Source organism: Trifolium pratense, linkage group LG7 (assembly GCF_020283565.1).
Source record: "Trifolium pratense cultivar HEN17-A07 linkage group LG7, ARS_RC_1.1, whole genome shotgun sequence".
NCBI lineage: Eukaryota > Viridiplantae > Streptophyta > Magnoliopsida > Fabales > Fabaceae > Trifolium > Trifolium pratense.
Window position 1 is genome coordinate 9,596,310 of NC_060065.1, and position 15,874 is coordinate 9,612,183.

Sequence of the window (15,874 nt, forward strand, 5' to 3'; positions counted from 1 at the left end):
TTCATAATCTTGGTGTTTTAAAAATCGAACCGAATATTAAACCGGCTAGACCTCTTAAATCATGGTTCAACCAATTTAAATCACATTCAATTTAATATAAAAATTATGATTGAACCGTCAAAATAACAGAATTATAGTAAATACTGGTTCAACATTTAATTGATTTAGAAAGAAAGAAAAAAACTAAAAAAATTTAGAACAACAGTGTGATCACGAAGACAAGAAGAGACTATATAGAGTAAAAGCATAAGTGATTGATAGTGTGCTATTTATAGCATTTGGAACTTGGAAGTGAACTATAAGCATAAACATAACCAACAGTCCAAAATTGAGCACAACAGAAGTTACAGAAATAAGATCAGCTTGAAGCTCGTGTGGGAGTGAACCCATCCAAGTTTTGGAGCCAATACTCCTAGATAACCCTACTAATATATGAGCTATAACATTAGAGTTCCTTCTAATATGATAAACAGACACAAAATCAAATTGTTTCACCAACATTTTACAATCTAGAATTATAGAATCAATGGCAGCTATACAACATTTGATGTTGAGACAGTTAACAACAACAGCTGCGTCGGAAGCTAGAGAGATTCGCTTCATATTGTGATCAAGAGCAAATTGTAAACACCACCGAACTCCCAACGCTTCAATGTTGTCAAAAAGGCATGCCGAGGCTCGGACAGTAGCAGATCTGTCGAGACATATCAGACCCCGAACTCCCAACGCTTCAGCCACTAATCGATTTGTCTAGTTTATTTGCATCAATAAACTCATATATAACTTCGTTGGGAATAAATTGACAATATAAATGTACCAAAAAAATGACAATATAATGACCATGTAAATTTAATTTAGTTGATATAAATATTGTCTGTAATTTGTATTGATCGAGGTTTGAATTCTGATACGCATATTTATTCACTTTAAAAAGGTGGAATTATAGTCATTGGACTAACTAACAAAAAAATTGACAATACAATTAGAAGAAAAATTGTGAATGAAAATTCTCTTTGTTTGTACCAAAAAAAATATTTCTTTGATATTAGGGTTGCTTATAAATATGGTGTCTTTCCTTTCGGTTGCAATACAAAACAATGCTTAATTAAGTTATAACACCAACATAACATAACATGTATGCCTAAGTTGAGCTAATATCTAGTGTCCATTTAACTTTTTTTTAAAACAAACACAAATTTATTAATAACTTTTTTATGCCCAAAGTTCTTCAAGGACCTCGTCTATCCAAATAAAATTGCTTTTCCTAGCTTCCAATATTGCTCCCAGCCTCCCAAACTCAATTTGAATTCAAAAACTTTTTTTATCCTATGATATAAAATAATTTTTTTATTTTTCATTTGGGAATGCTGGTTCATAACGGGCTCAACTTTGAAACGTGAATTTCGAAATATTTTTATATATGACAGTTATTAAGAAATTATACTTTCATTATTGAACTTCCAGTTGAAATAAATCAGCCAATGCAGCACTTGACATGAAATCTTAAGCATTTGTATCCTAGAATCCTAAATGACAGTATTTTTTTTTTCTTTTTTCGAAATGCAGGTTCTTAATACGCTCAACTTTAAAATGCAAGTTTTGAAATATTTTTTTATATATGACAGCTATCAGAAAAATGTACTTTCATTATTGAACTTTCGGTTGATATGAAATCAGTCATTGTTGAACTTTCGGTTGATATTGGTCATTTAAATGCAAAACCAAACAATCATCAAGTAAATCAATGTCCACTCCTTTCAAAAAAAAAAAAAAAGTAAATCAATGTTCACCGCAAAAAGCTACTAGAAGTTGTGAAATGGGTGGCAGACACACAAATCACAAATATGAAATGGTTAACATTCTGGCAAAAAAGGCTAGTCCAATTTCAGACAAGCAACAATTTGAACCTCTAATGGAACAAGAATTCACATTCAATTAATAGAGGAAATCGCATTTGTCGTCAAACTATATCATGGACAAAATTGACTCTTACGATAATACACGTAAAGAAAGCTAAAAGTGTAAACAATTAAGTTCTATATTTATGTTTATGGCTTTGCATATATGCATTGTACATGTGGAAGATAACTGTGTAATAGGACCAATGAGTTTAGGATATAAAGCTTGCAATTGAGGGCTTCAATCTGATCCTCATGACAAGAACTCGTAAAAGTTAAAAAGCAAACAGACACATAGAAATAACAAGTCAAAGAACTATTTCCTCTTGTATCATCCCAAAATTCACCTATATCCTCAAAGTGAGGAAGATGTTTAGAAAGTATAGAATATGATCAGTAAAGTTATTCAATAGAAGCAACATAGGACGAAACAAACACAACTAGCAGCAATCTTCCATGACAAGGAAGAACAAAAACAAGAATACCAAGCGGTCTATGGATGGAAAAAATCAAATCACCATTGGAAACTATAACTTTATAAATTATTTTTGTAAGGTTTTCCAATATATACGGGGCCACATATATATGGCGCCTTGTATTTCTATGTTGGTTTTCCATGTTCGTCTTGTGCAGGGAGCATTTATTGTATATAAAATGTTGTTTCAAAAAAAAAATCCAGCCATTCTATATATATATATAAACAATAAAGTAACAACAAGTGCCATTTCAATAATACTTACTACTTAGTTTTGAAAACTAAAACAAGCACAAGGAGTGTTGTGATTTCGAGAAACCCACAGATAACAAACATGCATTAAGAGTACATTTTTTATTACATACATGTGAAGTGCACTGAAGTTGTTTGTAGATCAACAGACACGAGGCATTGTATCTTAAAAGTCTTATAAACAGGACATATAGACGGATGAAGGAAAGAAATGTGTTATTATACTACTGTGGGTGAAGTGACTGTCCTGAGATATTTTTGATCTCAGCCTGCAGCAATTGCTTCTCCTGTGAAGACTTACGAGCTTCAATTAGGGAAGCACGCAACTCCTCTTTCCTGGCGGCGCTGATATCCTGTCGGTTTAGAGATTGATATTAAAGAATTCAAATATGCACAAAGAAACTAAATTTATGAAACTTGAATCAAGAGCATAGTTGAAGGCTACATAAACTTTCATAAAATCTTACCATTTCACCGTTAAGTATCATCTGGTGCATAAGGAACGTTTCAGCAGCTATGCCCACTGGTATTTCATCCTTTGGACGGTGCACTTCCTCCAAAAATTCTGAAAGTTAAAAAAGAAAAAGGACAGGCACAACATCAAAATGCATACATCAAACAACCACAAAATAAATAGAAGACAAAACAGCAAAAAAGACTTATTTGATGGAATAGTCTTCATTGTTAAAATTGAAAGGAGGTGATTTGAGTTACCCATTAGGTCATGGTCAAAAGGTTCTTCCTCGTCAGTATCAGGCTTTGTTAAGACTTTTCTGTGATGCATCAGCCTCTCATAGGCTGAAAGTTAAAAAAGAAAAGAGAAAAGAAGACAAGGCATATACATCAAACAGACACAACAGCAAAAAAAAGAAGACTTATTTGACAGAGTGAGAGGTGTAACAGAAACTAGGAGTAGTCTTTTCATTGAAGAAATTGAAAAGAGGTGATTTGAGTTACCACGTAGCGCTTTGGGATTCGGCTTGGTAGGATTCGGCTTCTCGGAACGTTCCATTAAATTCCAAAAGAGCACAACTAATATGAAAGAACAAAATTCTTAAAAGCGGCAAACCAATAGAAAGACAAATTTAATTTAATGACGATGATAAAATGAGGCATATGTATATACTATATAGATGCGATAAGTTACAAATCTAATAACAGTTTGGTTATTGATGTTAAAAATGTGAAAGTTATTAGTATTTAGTTAGCAAGGAAATGGAATTAACAGAGATGAATCGGTACTCGAAGTGTGAGGGTGCACATACACGGTTAACAAAATAAATACAAAACAAAATGGAATTTGAAACTATTTATAGGCGCTGCAACTAAAATCACAATACAAACTAAATAATCAAATTTCACATTAATGTAAAAAACTCAACTGAAGAAAATACGGAAGCGACAACTGCATAATCAAAGTTAAGAAAACGGTGGTAAATTGGTTTATGAAAAAGGAAACAATCGGAATTAATTGTTTGAATGAGTAACTAGTAACCCTAGGGTGCTAATCTATATTCGATTGCAGTGATTAATTTACCTAGGGATTAGTCGGATTGGATAGGGAAAGATAAACACTAAACACGAATTCACAGAAAAGATTCAGCAATTCAAAGTTTTTCAACACTAAGCACGAATTCACAGAATGAATGATAAATTGAAAAGGAATGAAAATACCTTGAGCAAATGTAGCACGCGTGAAAATAGTAGAGGAACCTGAAAATAAAAAATGCAAATCGAGATTAAACAGCGGTGAAATTAACGGGGGAGGGGAAAGAAGAGGAAGAAAACGAACCAGCGCAACGCGATATGGGGTCTGTCTGTCGGGGAGAGAGATCCTCCGTCAACCCTAAATGTCAGGACAATATATAAATAAATAAATAAATAAATAGAAAATTATTAGACTAAATTGATATTTTAGTCATTCAATTCTATTTTTTAAATATTCATATCACTCATCCAAAATTTTTAAATAGGTCTCATTAAACCCATTATATATGTACTCCAACAAAATTAAATTGTGTACATACAAGTTTAATTTATTTTTAAATTTTACGTTTAAATATACATTTCAAAATATTTTCAAATTAACTCTGCACTTTTATTGTACTATATGTCACATTTTTGCACATGCATGTAACACTGATTACTCACATAATTTTATATGGATAAACAAAAATGCCCTTATTACTGACAATTACACTTAGTTGTTGTTTTTTTTTTTACCCCAATCCGTTTTCAAGCAAATAATACGGGCATTTTTGTCATTCCATCTAAAATTACGTGAATCATCAGTGTCACGTGTGCAAAAAATGTGACACATTATCAATAAAATGGACTCGAGGACCTTTCTAAAAGTAAAATTAAAGTACATAGTCAATTTGAATGTTTTTTTGAAGTGCATGGACCAAAACTCAAGTGACCCCAAACTACAGAGACCTTTTGCATATTTAAGCCTAAATTTTACATCATACAATATAATAAAGCAAGAGTAGTTTTTTTAGCAAGTTTGCCATTTGTCAACTATTGAAAGTGCTTGCTATTTTATAAGTTGCTATTAATAGAAACATTTTTTTACTTATCTTTAATTTAATTTTTTTATTATTTATTATTTAATTCCTAATTACTCTATTTTTTATTGTTAATTATTAAACAACATAATTATCTTGGGCAGCATAATTTACTTGGGAGAAACAAGTTCTCTTAAAATAACTTTGAGAAAAACGAGTGGAATAAGGTGCAATCTGTTTTTTAACTACTACTACTATTAATTAATTAATAATTAAAGAAGTTATGTTAGTTGGGACTTGGGATACATAAGTGTTTTTTATTTTTTTATAATTCCAATTGGAAATAAATGTTTTTAGGAAAGTTATCCCACTTCCTCTATCATACATTGAACCTACCTGCGTTGTGAACAAACACAACCCAAAATCTTTTCTCAAGAGGCCTTTTGAATGCTAATTTCTCTTCTCCCAACCCTTTATCATCTCATCTTTAATGTTATTTCTTCTTCCAATTCATATGCAATGGAATCGTCATTCCTATTTTCAGGTAATTTGTTTCTTTTTCTGTTATTCTTCCTCTAATATATTCTATGATTTAGTTCTAATTCAAAGTGTTTCTAAATTGATAAGGTGACAAAATTCGAACTTCAGTGGTTGCAGAAGGTGGAATTGATCTGATAACAGTCTATTCCTATTCATTTATTTCTTTCCAAGAGATTGTTGGGGAAATTGACATGAACTACTTGATTGGTAACATCATTTTAAACTCATTCTTATTTATGTATTTTGATTATGTTTTTAAAATTTATATATTCTGAAATTTTCTTTTTGCTCAGTTTAATAATGAAGTCTTATTTTTGTAATAGATGTTGTGGGAAAGGGTTGGACGCGAAAGGGTCTGTGAAAGGAATTGTGTAACTACTAAGTTTAAAGTGATTGAGTTGGAGTCCAATGAGTAAGATATTTTATATGATACAAATACCTCATATGAAAGGGTCTATGAAAGGAATCTTTTACATTTTTTACTGCATGTTCATTCATAAATCTCGATTTTAAACTTTTTTTTTTATTCTCCATTGTTGCAATAGGTTGGTGGGAATGACAAATCTATAATATGGCATGCCAGGGATTTTGCTGATGGTATGGTCTTTTTCTCCATTCATTTTTTTCTTCATCCCTTCTATTGATTTCATTCATTTTTTTTATATCTCATTATATTCATTTTCATTCTAATGAATTTTGGTTTAGCTTTATTAGTTCTTCGGCTTCTACAATCGAGAAGTTTTAACTTGCCTTCTTAAGTTTTCTGTTACTACATCTTAACACTACTGCTATTTCTTTTCAATATGTTTTCTCTTCATTATTTAACTATTCTTTCTGTTCTGGACTAGACTAATGCTAGTCCACCTAGACCCTCACAAACTCCACATGGCTTGCCCAACCACCTCCATGTCAGCATGGCACAACCTCTCCACCAAGATAGGGTAAAATTACTACTCTACCCACTATCTAAGGGTAATATCTTGGCAGTCCCTCTTAATGGGCCTTGGCTAGTCCAGCCCACTAAGAGGACCTTTGGCCCAGAGCTGGGGGCTATAAATACTCTCCCTCATGGGAGAGCAAGGACAACACGATTCATTATTACAATTACTCTCTCTCTCTCTAACTTCTCTCTAGTATCTCTCTTGCTCTCTTCCCTTACTGACTTAAGCATCGGAGCACCTGCAGGTACAACCCTCCCCACAGTCGGCGCCACTGATCTTAACTGTTGATCAGAACAGGTAGAAGGCCAGCTGGAAGTCCGTTGAGCAGGTGGTAGGCAGCAGATCCGAGCAGATGGTCCACAGAGGGTGATCTTAACTGTTGATCAGAACAGGTAGAAGGCCAGCTGGAAGTTCGTTGAGCAGGTGGTAGGCAGCAGATCCGAGCAGATGGTCCACGGAGGGGGGGGGTTGTACCTGCAGGTGCTCTGATGCTTAAGTCAGTAAGGGAAGAGAGCAAGAGAGATACTAGAGAGAAGTTAGAGAGAGAGAGAGTAATTGTAATAATGAATCGTGTTGTCCTTGCTCTCCCATGAGGGAGAGTATTTATAGCCCCCAGCTCTGGGCCAAAGGTCCTCTTAGTGGGCTGGACTAGCCAAGGCCCATTAAGAGGGACTGCCAAGATATTACCCTTAGATAGTGGGTAGAGTAGTAATTTTACCCTATCTTGGTGGAGAGGTTGTGCCATGCTGACATGGAGGTGGTTGGGCAAGCCATGTGGAGTTTGTGAGGGTCTAGGTGGACTAGCATTAGTCTAGTCCAGAACAGGAGCCCCCCAAGTCGTTGCTCCTAGGCATAGGAGTGATGACTTTAGATGTGTGCCCAAGTGCAGAAGGAAATCTCCTTGCAACCTCTCTTGAACAAAAGTGGACGAGGAAGTTGCTCGTCAAAGCCTTGCTCGTAGCAAGCATCTGCAATGTTTTGCTCGAATCGATTTTTCGAGGATGTTTAATATCTTGCTCGTAGTTATGGTTACGAGGAAGTATGTGTTGCTCGTATCTCCTGCGAGGAGATATTGCACAAGATGGAATAGTTGCTCATTGTTATAGCGAAGAGATAACAACGAGAAGTATTGTTGCTCGCAACGATGACGAGGAGATGATTTTCAAGAAAGAATTGTTACTTGTTGCTATGTTGCTTGTTGCTATGACGAAGAGGCTAGCAACGAGGAGGCTTTATCGCTCGTTACTATGACGAGGAGGTTAGGAACGAGGGGGTTTTATTGCTCGTTACTATGACGAGGAGGTTAGTAACGAGGAGGACTGTTTGTTGGGAATGTGAAAGGGCGCATTTACTGCTTTGATTTTTACGAGGGAGTGTAAGGACCATTGGATCAAAGCGTCTCTTCATTTTCCTGGCTTGATCTATAAATAGAGGAGAGTGAATTTCATTTTCACTTTTCACTCTCTCTCTTCAATTGTAACTCTGGATATTCTCTGTGAAGTTTCAACTTACTTGTCAGATCGCTCTTCAGATGTTCTTCATATTCAAGGTAATTCTTCCAAATTTTGTTACTTAGATCCATTTTTGCTTTCCCACCCAGCTTTTTATGTGTTTTTCTGGGTTTTTGCATGAAGAACGCTATGAATTTATGAACGTTAGGATGAATGTGCCGGGCACCGTATGAATTTTAGTGTCGGGGAGCTTTCCTCCCTTTTGAAACTCTAGGTTAGATAACTAGTGTCGGGGAGCTTACCTCCCCGTTTCGAACTTTGATGGTTTGTTAGGTGATGGGGAGCTTCTCTCCCCGTTTCAAACTTTAGATAGTTCGAATATGCCGGGGAGCTTGCCTCTCCGTTTTCAACTTAGAGAATTTTTGCATGAATTTTGTTGTTGAAATTTCATGTCGGGGAGCTTATCTCCCCGTTTTTATTTGCCTTACCCTCCTTGGTTTGATTTTGATTGCCATTTGAAAAGGGCTTTGGTCGGGGACAACGTCCTCGTCCTATCTTGCGCCCTTTCACTTGAACTGCGGTGAAAGGGTGGATTTGATCATCGAATTCACTTTGTTTTTACTGCATTTCAGGTTTTAAAATGTCAGAATCCGAGGAGGTGGTAGAAGTGCAGGGTCCGGAGAAATTTGTGTTGGTCGACTGTATAACTGATCCTGCACTGGATTGGGTTGCTCCTGAGCCCCGGGGAATAGCTTCGGCGCTTACTCCCGAGGATCCTAAATTGCATACCACTGTCGAGCAGAGGAGAGCAAACGAGCCTAAACACTGGTCGACCCGTTTACCCGGGGAGGATGAACGGGTGTGCTCGTCTTTTGACGGGCAGGCTTTTGCTATGTATGAGTTCGTCTTTAAAGAGATGGGACTTAGACTGCCGTTCAGCCCTTTTGCGGCAAGTGTTCTCAAAGCCTTGCAAGTGGCTCCGTCACAGCTGCACCCTAACTCCTGGTCGTTTATAATGGCGTTCGAGCATCTCTGCGTGTATAAAGATGTTCGTCCCAGCCTTCCCCTCTTTTTTAGGATCTTCAAAATTCAACGCAAGCCGACGAAGGAAGTAGGACGAGCACCTCGTCAAAACTGGGTTTCGTTGAAGCATCACGAGGATGTCAAACTTTTTAAGATGTTCGTGGACTCCATTAAGGATTTTAAGGAGAGGTATTATATCGTCCGGCCAGAGTCTCCTTCTGCCCGGGAGAGTTTATTGGAACTTGAGGAAGATATAGACGAGCAAGGTGTTGCTCGTAAGGATGCCAACGGGCAAGTCATACTTCAGGCAGTTCCTAAGTTCCCGTTGAGCTGGTCGTACACCCACTTCCATAAGGAGCCTAAGGAGTATACAACCGGGGATGCAGATTTGTTTCCCGAGGACAAGGCTGCCTTTGAGAGTTTGAAGGCCTTTGTGGCCGGTTTTACTCCAGGGGTCTGGACGACTCGTAAGGGAGTTATAATAAGGGACGAACACGGGGAGCCGAAGACCTCTCCTCGATATATTAATACTAGGACCCTCCTCAAGTGCAAAAATGCCGGGGAGGTTAAATTGTGTTTGGGTATTGTTTCCTTTCTTTTTAACTTAGAAAAATTTCTGTTATTGTTGTATGTATTCCTCGTCCTTTATTTAACTTGCTCGTCATATGTTTGCAGACAAAATGGAGACCATTGCTGAGCGGATGTTGAAGGCTAAGAAAAATGAGAAGGCGAGCAAGTCTGGCCAGTCGAAGAAGAAAACTGTTGCCAGAGCTTCCCAGGAGGTGAGGCCGGGGACCCCTTCCGTGCAGGTTATAGGAACCTCGGTGGGAGGTTCGGATACCCCTACTTCCTCGGTTCGTCCACCTCCGGCAAAGAGATTTAGAGAAGAGGAAGCCAATGAAACTCCTACGGGCATGGGCGCATGCAGCAAGTTTCCAGTTCCCCGGTGCTATACGGTGGAGAAATTTTTTGAAAAATATCCTCCTGAGGTCTTTGATGCCGAGCGGTCAGCGATCCTTGACCAGGAGCCAGAGGTCCGTAAGCAGCAACATGCTCGTGACATGGCTGCTATGGTGCGAATGATCTCGAGCTCCCTTGTCCTTGGTGACGAGCGGGAGTCTCTACTCGAGCAGCTGAACAATGCCCAGACCAGGCACGAGCGGGCCAAAAGTCGGATCAACCAGCTCAAGATTGATGTGGATGATCTCAAGGAGAAGCAGAAACGTTGGGGTGACAAGGTGGAGGAGCACCGTAAAAGGAGAGAGGAGTTGGATGCTGCTCGGGGTGAGATTGAAAGGCTTACTGCAACTATGGTGTCGGGCGAGAACGAGCACAAGGCTGCCGAGGGCTTGACTACCCGAGCAGACTTGGTCAAGGTGATTGCTCAGTTGTCCCATGACTTTGTTGAGGGCACTGAGTATGCTTTTGACAATGCCATTCAGCAAATCAAGCTCCTCAACCCTGATGTGGATTTGGTGACCCGGGGAATGCATGTGAACGGGGAGGTCAAAGATGGCCAGATTGTTATCCCTGCTGGCCTAGCCGTCTCTGATGACGAGGAGGATGATGCTGAAGTGGTGCACGAGGAAGATCATGGAGACGAGCAGGGTGATGGGCACGAGTAGGAAGATAGGTGCGAGGAGTAGATGTCCCTGGCTTTTCTATTGTAATTTGTTTTGTCTTTTTGAATTTTGGGGCCTTTGAGCCATGGTTTGTAATATTGGAACAAGTGGGCTTTTGTCCCCGTTTTATTTTTATGACAATTCCGGGCAGGTGCCCGTTTATTTATCTATGCTTGTTTATAACTGCTCGTCTATACCTGCTCGCATGTATGTTTACATTTTCTGCTCGCATGTATGTTTCCTCGTCTTTAACTTAGAATTTTTTATGAAATTTTGTTGTTTAAAATTTCAACCGGGGAGGTCTGGTCCCTACTTTTAACTTAGCAAAATTTTATGCTAATTTCTTGCTCAAAATCTGAGCCGGGGAGCTTGTTCCCATTTTAAACTTAACGAAATTTGCTGTTTAAACTTCGTGGCGGGGAGCTTCTCTCCCCGTTATTGAGGTGCTCGTCTGGGCATGCTGGTATGCTCATTCGAGCAAGTTGGTGTGCTAAGTTTTGCCTGTTTATTTTTATGCATGTTTTGTATGCTTATCATATTTTTGCATGTATGAATGCTGCGCTCGTTGTTATTTTGCCGGGGAGGTTTCCCCTGCTTGATACTGAGCATGTTTTATTGAGGGTAGTTTCCTCTATTTTGACTTAAACAGTTTAGGGAACTGTATAAGCACTTAGAGTTGTTTCTAAGTTACGCGAATACGAGCACGCTAGTGTACCTTTCTTCGCAACCTGAACCTCCCATCGCGAGCTGGGTGCTAGGTCGTGGCACGGGGACGATGGGCTCGTTTCGAGAGTTATCCTCGTCTAGCAGGAGTTCCATTTCCCTTATGGTGAATTAGTTCCCCTGCTATGGTTTTAGATGAGCACGTGTGCCATGGTGCCCTCCGTTGTTTAAGGTGCTCGACTCGTTGTGTTCTGAAGTGCGAGCAGCCTTTTTTGGTGTGGCAATAACTTAGCTGTAATATTGTTTTAATTTCTGGGCATTCCAAGGTCGAGGAAGTTTCTTTCCTCGAAGGTCCTCGAGATAGTATGCACCATTTTCTGTTTTGTCAACGACGCGGTATGGTCCTTCCCAATTGGGTGCAAGTTTGCCGCCCTGGGAATCTGCATTGCGTCTTAGGACGAGGCTTCCCACTTCGAAGTCTCTTTTGATGACTTTGGTGTCATGCCGGGCAGCTATTTTCTGCTTCAGGGTGGCCTCCTTTAAGGAAGCTCCTGTTCGAATTTCTTCGACGAGGTCAAGCTCCTCTCGAAGTGCTTCGTCATTTTGCTCCTCGTCTAGAGGTTGCTCAGTCCGACGAGATGGTTCCCCAATCTCTACGGGGATAACTGCCTCCGTTCCATATACCATTCGGAAGGGGGTCTCTCCGGTTGTGGAGTGTGGGGTTGTTCGATAGGCCCAGAGTACATTGTCAAGCTCTTCGACCCATTTCTTTTTGTTTTGGTCGAGTCTTCTTCGTAGCCCTCTCAGGATTACTCTGTTGGCTGCTTCAGCTTGCCCGTTGGTTTGGGGGTGCTCGACCGATGTGAAGTGCTGTTTGGTGCCCAGGGCAACAAGGAATGCTTGAAAATCTTTGTCTGTAAACTGTGTTCCGTTGTCTGTGACTACCACCTGTGGTATTCCGAATCTAGCTAGCACATTTCTTTTGAAGAAGCGCAGGATTCTGAGCGATGTGATGTCGGAGAGGGGTTCGGCTTCCACCCACTTTGTGAAGTAGTCCACTGCTACTATTAGGTAGCGATTTTGATAAAGTCCTTTGGTAAAAGGACCAAGTAAGTCCATGCCCCACCAGGCGAAGGGCCAGGGGGAAGACAAAGATTTTAGTTCTTGAGGGGGAGCTAAGTGCATATCCCCATGCCTTTGGCATTTGTCACATTTTTTTACGTGGTCTTTGGCGTCCTGTTGCATAGTAGGCCAATAGTATCCTGCTCGTAGGGATTTCCTGGCAAGTGATCTCCCTCCCAGGTGCTGGGCGTTAATGCCCTCGTGGACTTCGCGCAGGATGTAATCTGCTGTGTCCTCGTCCACACATTTTAGGAGAGAAATGGAAAATCCTCTCCTGTATAATTTTCCGTCGAGGATGACGTAGGAGCAGGCTCTTCGTCTGACTACAGCTGCTTGTTTCTGGTCGTCAGGGAGAGTTCCGTGCTCGAGGAAGTTGTACACTGGAGTCATCCAACAGTCTTTGTCGCCAATGACGTTTATGTCCACAACCTTGTTTGGTTTTTCTATGCTTGGACGAGGGAGTATCTCTTGGATGACAGATTTGTTTCCGCCCTTCCTTTTTGTGCTTGCCAGCTTGGACAAGATATCTGCCCTTTTGTTGTGTTCGCGGGGAACATGTAATATTTCAACAGAGTTGAACTTTGTGATCTTTTCCTTTACTAGCACTAGGTATTCAGAGAGGTTATCATTTTTGGTCTGATACTCTCCTAGCACCTGCGAGGCGACTAGTTGTGAATCTGTGTAGATTTTTATCTCCTTGGCTTGAACGTCCTCGGCCAAACGTAGTCCAGCGAGGAATGCTTCATATTCTGCTTGGTTGTTTGAAGTTGGGAAGGATAGTGCTAGGGACACCTCGATTAGTAAGCCATTCTCATTTTCAAGAATGATGCCTGCACCTGCTCCTGTGGCGCTTGATGCTCCGTCCACAAAGATTGTCCATTTATCTGCTCCGTCCACTGTAGGGGAGGAGCTCGTCATCTCTGCGACGAAGTCAGCTAGGACTTGGGCTTTTAGAGCTTTTCTGCTCTCGTAACGAATGTCGAATTCTGAGAGTTCGAGGGACCATTTGAGCATCCTGCCCGCCATATCTGGTCGGCCAAGCAAAGATTTGATTGGTTGGTCTGTTCGGACCACAACTGTATGAGCCAAGAAATAATGTCTTAGTCTCCTCGCAGCATAAACTAGTGCAAGGGCTATTTTTTCAATTTGTTGGTATCTTAGTTCAGGACCCTGCAAGGCTTTGCTCGTAAAGTATACTGGTTTCTGCCCTTCGTTTGTCTCACGAATAAGGGCTGCACTTACAGCCTCTGAGGCGACGGAAAGGTACAGGTATAATACCTCCTCGTTATTTGGTCGTGAGAGGACATGTGGCTCTGATAAGGCCTTTTTCAAATGTTGGAGAGCTTGCTCGCACTCATCTGTCCATTCGAAGACTGCTTCTTTCTTTAGTAATTTGAAAAAGGGAAGTGCATGTTGTGCTGATTTGGATACAAATCTGGAAAGCGATGTTAGCATTCCATTAAGAGTTTGTATGGACTTCTTATCGCTCGGAGTGGGGAGCTCGGCAAAAGCTCTGCACTTGTCAGGGTTGGCTTCAATTCCTCGCTCGGTTAGGTAAAACCCCAGGAATTTTCCTGCTCGGACCCCGAAGGTGCACTTCTCTGGATTGAATCTCATTTTGTATTTCCTGGCCTGCTCGAACACCTTTCGAAGGTGCACGGCATGGTCGAGTTCCTCGGGAGATTTTACGATCATGTCGTCCATGTATACCTCGAGCATGTCTCCTATTTGTCCTCGGAAGACTTTGTTCATCATTCGCTGGTATATGGCTCCTGCATTTTTGAGACCGAAGGGCATTACGTTGTAGTAATAGTTGCCCGACTCAGTCATGAAAGCTGTTTTTTCTCTATCTGCCACTGCCATTGGAATTTGGTTATAACCTGAATAAGCATCCATAAAAGATAACAATTTAAAGCCAAAAGAATTATCAACAAGTCTATCAATGCAAGGTAAGGGATAAGAGTCTTTAGGGCAAGCCCTGTTAAGATCGGTATAGTCACAACACATCCTCCACTTTCCATTAGATTTTTTGACAAGTACAACGTTGGACAGCCAGGTTGTATACCTGGCCTCCGAAATGAAATTTGCCTCTAAGAGGTCTTTTACAACTTTTTCTGCAGCCTCCGATTTCTCAGGAGACTGCCTACGCCTACGTTGTACAATGGGAAGTGCAGCAGGATCAATAGTCAGCTGGTGACATGCTATGTTGGGGTCCAAGCCGGGCATCTCGGAAGCGTGCCAGGCGAACAGATCAGCATTTTCCTTCAAGCAGGCTTCAAGTTGCTTCCTAGCAAGTTCGGGGAGCCCAGTCCCAATCTTCACTGCCCTGCTCGGGTCTTCTCCGAAGGGCATCAGCTCGAACTCCCCGTCTGGAACTGGACGACGGTGCTCTTGGCTTGCCTCGTCGTCTTCCTTCTTCTCTTTGCGGAGCTTCTTCTCATCCTTGTTTTCCTGTTTGGAGAAGCGGCTGTCGAGGTCGATGGAGCTGATTTCTGGCAAGGGCAGGGAAGTTTTTGCCTTGGACTTCTTGGACTCGGGGAGCTGCCCGATATATTCATTTCCTTTGGAGGACGCATTGAAGACTCTCCTTGCAGCTTCAATGTCTCCATGCAGTGTCGCAACTTGGCCTTTGTGAGTATAATACTTCATCTTGAGGTGGGCAGTTGAAGGGACAGCCATTAAGTCAGCAATAGCTGTCCGACCCAGGATGCACTGGTAGAGAGAAGGGCAGTCTACTACCAGGAATTTCACTTTGATGGTTTTCGAAGTTTCTTCAGAGCCAACGGTGACTAGCAGGTCTACATATCCCCATGGCTTAGTTGTTGCTCCATTAAATCCGGAGAGATCAGATCCAAAGTAAGGGGTGAGGTAGGTCTCATCTAGTTGCAGAGTCTTGAAAAGTTGGGAATACATGATATCACAGGAGCTTCCTTGGTCGACCAGTACCCTGCGGACGTCCATATTTGCCATGTCCACTCTGATGAGCAGGGGTATCTGGGAGTTTGCAGTTCCACCGGGCATCTCTTCCATATAGAAGGCTAAGGGCTTTGATTGCCCTCTCGGTTTATCCAAAGTTGCATTCAGGTTGGAGGAGCCATCTATCAATTCTTCAAATTTTCTCTTGATGGATCCCACAGTCTGTTTGTCAAAACCTCCACAAGAGATAACCATAGCTTGGGCAAGTGCGTCCCATTTGTTCAGTGTGGGAGCAACATAGGTGTCGTCCAAGTAGTCAGGGACAAAGAAGTCTTCAGGTCTGGAGATGGCAAGGGCAACTGGCTTGTGCCCGGATTTTTCTGGTGCAGCTTCTTCGGTGTTGCTGGTCTCAGCAGCTTCTGCCCGGGGAGCATTGCCCCTCTTGACGTATTGTTTGATTTGCC

At 40.8% G+C, this 15,874-nt stretch overlaps 1 protein-coding gene across 1 annotated transcript; it reads right to left on the minus strand.

Annotated features, from left to right (window-relative positions):
- Positions 1-2,681: 2,681 nt before the first annotated feature.
- LOC123894844 lies at positions 2,682-4,519 on the minus strand. Its single transcript, XM_045944920.1, has 6 exons — positions 4,418-4,519; positions 4,300-4,338; positions 3,583-3,657; positions 3,340-3,423; positions 3,093-3,190; positions 2,682-2,978 (listed from the first exon to the last, which is right to left on the minus strand). Exons 3-6 carry the CDS (start codon positions 3,635-3,637, stop codon positions 2,850-2,852), a joined length of 366 nt encoding a protein of 121 aa, XP_045800876.1. The 5' UTR covers positions 3,638-3,657; positions 4,300-4,338; positions 4,418-4,519; the 3' UTR covers positions 2,682-2,849.
- Between the last annotated feature and the right edge of the window lie 11,355 nt (positions 4,520-15,874).

Bases quoted from the DNA above. Each gene is read 5' to 3' on its own strand.
- LOC123894844 (XM_045944920.1), bottom strand. From the start codon at position 3,637: ATGGAACGTTCCGAGAAGCCGAATCCTACCAAGCCGAATCCCAAAGCG. The intron at 3,424-3,582 runs GTAACTCAAATC...TTTAACTTTCAG, and splicing joins GAATCCCAAAGCGCTACGTG to CCTATGAGAGGCTGATGCAT. The intron at 3,191-3,339 runs GTAACTCAAATC...TTTAACTTTCAG, and splicing joins TTTTGACCATGACCTAATGG to AATTTTTGGAGGAAGTGCAC.